This window comes from Bos javanicus, chromosome 8 (genome assembly GCF_032452875.1).
Source record: "Bos javanicus breed banteng chromosome 8, ARS-OSU_banteng_1.0, whole genome shotgun sequence".
NCBI lineage: Eukaryota > Metazoa > Chordata > Mammalia > Artiodactyla > Bovidae > Bos > Bos javanicus.
In genome coordinates this window covers 58,724,386-58,730,616 of record NC_083875.1, presented here as the reverse complement: position 1 = coordinate 58,730,616, position 6,231 = coordinate 58,724,386, and the positions used below count along the sequence as shown (strand labels likewise).

Here is a 6,231-nt window from a genome sequence, read left to right as displayed (position 1 = left end):
ATGGGAACACCTCACTATGAGGTGACATTTATCCAGACCTGGAAGATTAGGAAGAACCAGCTCTGAAGGAAAGGAAGAAAGAAGTACAAGGTGGCTGAAACAGGAGAGGTTCCTGAGAAGCTTTTGGAAAACCAAGCAGGTAATGTAGGTCGTTCAATGGCTTTTGGGCAATTTCTGTTAAGGAGATTAGGTGCTGGCAATCCAATCAAAAGGGGAAATTATAACTAATTTTGCAAAGTTCTTTATGTAAAGTAGAGAACAATTCAATAATCCATATCCAAGAATGGGGTACTCTGTACTAAGCATCTTGTGGATCATATTGTTGTTGTTCAGTCTTTAAGTCGTGTCTGGCTCTTTGAGACCCCGTGAACTGCAGTACGCCAGGCTTCCCTGTCCTTTACTATCTCCCAGAGTTTGCTCAAATTCATGTCCATTGAGTTGGTGATTCTATCTAACCATCTATTCCTCTGTCGCCCCCTTCTCCTTTTGCCTTCAATCTTTCCCAGCATCAGGGTCTTTTCCAATGAGTCAGCTCTTTGCAATAGGTGGCCAAAGTATTGGAGTTTCAACATCAGTCCTTTAAATGAATATTCAGGGTTGATTTCTTTTAGAATTGACTGGTTTGATCTCCTTGCTGTCCAAGGGATTCTCAAGAGTCTTCTCCAGCACCACAATTCAAAAGCATCAATTTTGTGGCATTCGGTCTTCCTTATGGTTCAACTCTCACATCACTGTAGATCTGTACACCATTACTGGGAAAACCATATCTCTGACTATTTGGATCTTTATTAATCATTGTAACCAGTTTAAATAATTTGTTTCAGTTTCTAGATTTTACTATTAGCAGTGTTTAGTTTATGTAAGAATTGAGCAGAAAGTACAGAAAGCTCCTATATAACCCCTTTCCTCCCACCCTCATTCACTCTTTCACTTTATCACCTCACACCATACCCCATTCAGTTACTCTGTACATCATTACTGGGAAAACCATAGCTTTGACTATTTGGATCTTTATCAATCATTGTAACCAGTTTAAATAATTTGTTTCAGTTTCTAGATTTTACTATTAGCAGTGCTTAGTTTATGTAAGAATTGAGCAGAAAGTACAGAAAGCTCCTATATAACCCCTTTCCTCCCACCCTCATTCACTCCCCCACTTTATCACCTCACACCATACCCCAATCAGTTTCTCCTATCATTAACATCTTAAATTAGTACAGTAAATTTCCACAATTGATAAAAGTTTTGGCAATTTAGAATAAATTATGATACATTGTTATTAACATCCATACTTCACATCAGGATGTCAGTGATACAGTGGTGACCATAGCTGCCTTCCACAGTTTACATTAGGGCTCAGTCTTTGTGCTTTACATCCTGTAGCTTTTAAAAAATGTATAATGTCATGACTCTACCATTACAGTATCATGAAGGATAATTTCACCACTCTAAAAATCTCCTGTACTCCATCTATCCAATCCTCCCACCTTCTCTCCCTCTAAGGCCCTGGGAACCACTGAACTTTTTACTGCCTCCATAGTTTTCCTTTTCCAGAATGTCATTCCATATGTAGACTTTTCAGACTGGATTCTTTAACTTAGCAATATGCATTGAAGGTTCTTCCATGTCTTTCCATGGTCTGATAGTTTACTCTTTTTATCACTTCTGTTATCTGAATATACCACAACTTGTTTATCCATTCACCTCTTTTTTTTTTTTTTTTTTTTGAGCGGGGTGGGAGGCTTTTATTTCACTGTGTGTGGGTGGAGGGGGTCTGGAGAGAGGGCAGCAGGCAAGGCAGGAGGGGCTGGAAGGTGGAAAGGGGCTGGGCAGGGGGAGGGCTGCCCCCAGGCCTGTTGGGAAGAGGATACTGGGACTGATCCCTGCTGGGACTTCATCCCGGGGGTGGGGTGGGAATCGAGTCTGGAGCAATGAGGGCCCCCTTGCTCCGGGCTGGATGTGAGGTCAGGGCCCTGCCTTGCTTTCCTCCAATAGGGCTCAGTCCCTCCTGCTCGCGGGGCCATGTGACCCCCAAACCTCACTGCCCCCGCCCCAGAGGAGGGGGCTAGGCCAGTTAGGGCAGTGGACAGGGAGCCTGGGGGTGTTAGGGAGCACAGGGTGGGGGTCCACGGTGAGTGGAGGGGATGGTGGCCACCTGGGCGGTCAGTTCCTGGCAGCAATGACCACAGAGAGAGCCACGCCCCCCAAGGCGACAGCAGTTGCCCCAAACAGCCACTTCCATGGGATGGACCAGGCACCCTTGCCAGGACACTTGGCAGGCAGCCGGCTGGGGTTGCCCAGCATCTTCCGGTACAGGGCGGTCTCAGTGCTCCTCTGGGCCGCATGCTTCTTCACCAGCTTCGAGAGCTCTGCGTGGATCATCTTGTTGGAAGGTTCCAGCTTCAGGGCTGCTCTCAAGATGGGGATGGCCTCACTATACTCGCCTTGCTGGGCCAGCACCTTGCCCTTGCGGAAGAGAGCCTTGATGTTGTCAGGCTGGTGCTCCAGCACGAGGCTGCAGGAGCACAGCAATGCGCAGTAGTGATCCAGCTTCAGCTGCGAGGCCGCCAGGCTGTTCAGACACTTCACCTTCAGCTGCAAGAGCTGCTCCTCCTCCTCGAATGTCATGTCCACTTTGGCACTGGAAGTGATGGCCTTGATGGCGAGGTCGTAGGAGTTGGCAGCCAGCACGATGTCGGCCCGCTGATAGTGAGCATTGCCACACTCCCACTTCCGGTTGGCCAGGGCCACACGCTTCTGCCCCGTGAGCATCTCCAGGTCAGGCCCATCCACAGCAGTCTTCAGAGTCACCTCCAGGCACAGGGCCACATGTGGGGGGATGTATGGGCTCCTGCTGCCCTGGGGGCCATAGCAGTACTTGGAGTCAGCAGTGACCATAGCCGTCTCCCCCACATCCATGAACGGGACACTGAAATCCAGGGCCTGGATGACGTCACAGTCGCCCAGGGTGAACACCAGCTCCGGCTCCTCCTGTACCCGCATGCCATTCTCCAGGGACGTCTGCAGCCGCACAGTGACCACCTGGCCCTTGGTCGGGCGGCTGGAGCCCGGTGGGCCTGGAACCAGCGTCTTCTTCCTCAACAGCCCATTGCCCAGGATGTCCAGCCACTCGTCGGGGGCCGGGGCAGGTTCAGGCTCGGGCTCCATGGCGGCCAGAACTCTCGGGCCAGGGCCCCGGGCTGCTCAGCCTCCTCCAGTGGGGGCTGCCCCACATCCTCAAGTGGCGGCAGTTCACTCAGGTCCTCCTCTTCTTCCTCCTCCTCGCCCTCAGCGTCTTCCACCCCATCCAGCACCTCGAAGTCCTCAAGTGGTGGGACCCCAGCAGGTGGCAGAGCAGTGGGCTCAGGGTCTGCAGCAGAGGGCTCAGCACAGGATGCCATGCTGCTGGGGGGATGGGAACTGGCCCTCCCCCGCGGCCCTTCACCCTGCCTAGCAGTCGCAGCCCCTCACCCCGCCTAGCAGTCGCAGCCCCTAGACTAGCCCAGGCCCGGGCAGTGCTTCAGGCCGACGCGGCCTCGCTGGCGCCTCGGGACACGTCCCCATTCACCTCTTGAAGGACATTTAGTTGCTCCCAAGTTTTGGCAATTACTAATAAAGCTAGTATAAATGTTATTGCACAGATTTTTGTGCAGACTAGGTATTATTTTATTTGCACTGTCATTTATCAAAGAATTTTGAATATGTTTTTATTTTGGACTTCCCTGGTGTTCCAGTGGTTAAGAATCTGCCTTGCAACGCAGATGATGTGGGTTTGATCCCTGGTAGGGGAACTAAGATCCCATATGCTGGGGAGCAACTAAGTCTTTGCACCGCAACCACTGAGTCAGTGTGGCACAACTAGAGAACCCATGCACCACGATGGAACATTTGCCTGAGAAAATGAAGATCTTGTATGCTGAAACTAAGATCAGTGCAGCTAAATAAATATTAAAAAAAAAAACCCACAGAATATGTCTATATTAAAAAGACAACTCTCTGTCACTGCTGTGCAGAAAATAGTGGTAGAGGAGGCACATGTGGAATTGAAGCTAGTAAAGAGGCTGCCTAGAATAATCTAGGTGAGAAAGATTTACAGCTTGGACCAGAGTAGGGCTGAGGAGTGAAGAGAATGCATTGGGTTATATAATATGGAAGGGGAATAAACAGGACTCTCTTAAATGACCTGGATAACCATGATGGTGTGATCACTCACCTAGAGCCAGATATCCTGTAGTGTGAAGCTAAGTGGGCCTTAGGAAGTATTATTACAAGCAAAGCTAGTGGAGGTGATGGAATTCTGCCTGAGCTATATCGAATACTAAAAGATGATGCTATGAAAGTGCTGCACTCAATATGTCAACAAATTTGTAAAACTCAGCAGTGGCCACAGAACTGGAAAAAGTAAATTTTCATTTCAATCCCAAAGAATGTTCAAACTATGGTACAATTATACTCATTTCACATGCTAGCAAAGAAATGCTCAAAATCCTTTAAGCCAGGCGTCAGTAGTACATGAACCAAGAACTTTCAGATGTACAAGCTGGATTTAGAAAAGGCAAAGGAACCAGAGATCAAATTACCAACATCAAATGGATCATAGAAAAGGCAAAGGAATTCCAAAAATAAGTCTACATCTGCTTCACTGACTACAATAAAACCTTTGATCACAACAAACTGTGGAAAATTCTTCAAAAGATGGCTTTCCTGATGGCTCAGGTGGTAAAGAATCAGCCTATAATGCAGGATTGCATGCATGAAAGAGACTCAGGTTAAGTCCCTGGGCCAGGAAGATCCTTGGAGAAGAGATCTGGCAACCCACTCCAGTATTCTTGGGGAATTCTATGGACAAGGAGCCTGGTGGGCTACAGTCATGGGGTTGCAAAGAGTCATACATGACTGGGCAACTAACATTTACCTGCCTCCTGAGAAACCTGTATGCAGGATAAGAGGCAACAGTTAAAAATGGACATGGAATGATGGACTGGTTCAAAGTAGGGAAAGGGATATGTCAAGGCTATACATTGTCACCCTACTTATTTAACTTTTATACAGAGTACATCATGTGAAATTCTAGGCAGGATGACTCACAAACTGGAATCAAGATTGCTGAGAAATATCAACAAACTTAGATATTCAGATGATACCACTTTAATGGCAGAAATCAAAGAAGAACTAAAAAGCCTTCTGATGAGGGTGAAAGAGAAGAGTGAAAAATATGCCTTAAAACTCAACATTCAAAAACCTAAAGTCGTGGCATCTGGTTCCATCCGTTCATGACAAATAGATGAGGAAAAAGTGGAAACAGTGACAGATTTTATTTTCTTGGGCTCCAGAATCCCTTCAGACAGTGACCTACAGCCATGAATTTAAAAGATGCTTGCTCTTTGGAAGAAAAGCTATGACAAACCTAGACACTGCATTAAATAGCAGAGACGTTACTTTGCCAAAAAAGGTCCGTAGAGTCAAAGCTATGGTTTTTCCAGTTGTCATGTTCAGATGAGAGTTGGACCACAAAGAAGGGTGAGTGCCGAAGAATTAATGCTTTTGAATTGTGGTGCTGGAGAAGATTTCTGAGAGTCCCTCGGATTGCAAGGAGATCAAACAGTCAATCCTAAAGGAAATCCATCTGGAGTATTCATTGGAAGGACTGATGCTGAAGCTGAAGCTTCAATACTTCGGCCACCTGAAGCAAAGAACTGACTCACTGGAAAGGACCTTGATCCTGGGAAAGACTGAAGGCGGGAGGAGAAGGGGACGACAGAGGATAAGATGGTTGGATGGCATCACCAACTCAATGGACATGATTTTGTGCCAACTCCATTAGATAGTGAAGGACAGGGAAGCCTGATGTGCTGCATTTCATGTGGTGGCAGAGTCAAACAGAATATTGGGACTGAGCAACAACAATTCAAAGCCTCAGGAGAAGAGGACTAAGGATCCACAGTGGACAGCTCCAATATTTGGAATTCATAAAGGAAAAGCAAATTTTGAAAGAAACAAAGGGAGGACTAGAGAACTACAAGGGAATTTAGTGTAGTGGAGCATTATAAAATCCAAATGAAAACTGGTCTGAGGAAGTTATCAGTTGCAAGCTGTGTGTATTGGTTTTTTCCCCCTCATTTATATTCATCCTGCTCACTAGTTAGGAGCCATCAATAATTTTTCTTAAAAGAATCACTGCCTGATTTCTTTTTTTTTCTTTTACAGATGTTAATTCTTAAATTTATTTTA

General features: G+C 46.6%; 1 protein-coding gene across 1 annotated transcript; it reads right to left on the bottom strand.

Moving 5' to 3' along the window:
* Positions 1–1,433: 1,433 nt before the first annotated feature.
* On the bottom strand, positions 1,434–3,450 carry LOC133252742 (peptidyl-prolyl cis-trans isomerase FKBP8-like). Its single transcript, XM_061425620.1, is given in 2 exon segments — positions 1,434–3,176; positions 3,179–3,450. Coding segments are annotated over 2 exon segments (1,236 nt in total). The 5' UTR covers positions 3,402–3,450; the 3' UTR covers positions 1,434–2,163.
* Between the last annotated feature and the right edge of the window lie 2,781 nt (positions 3,451–6,231).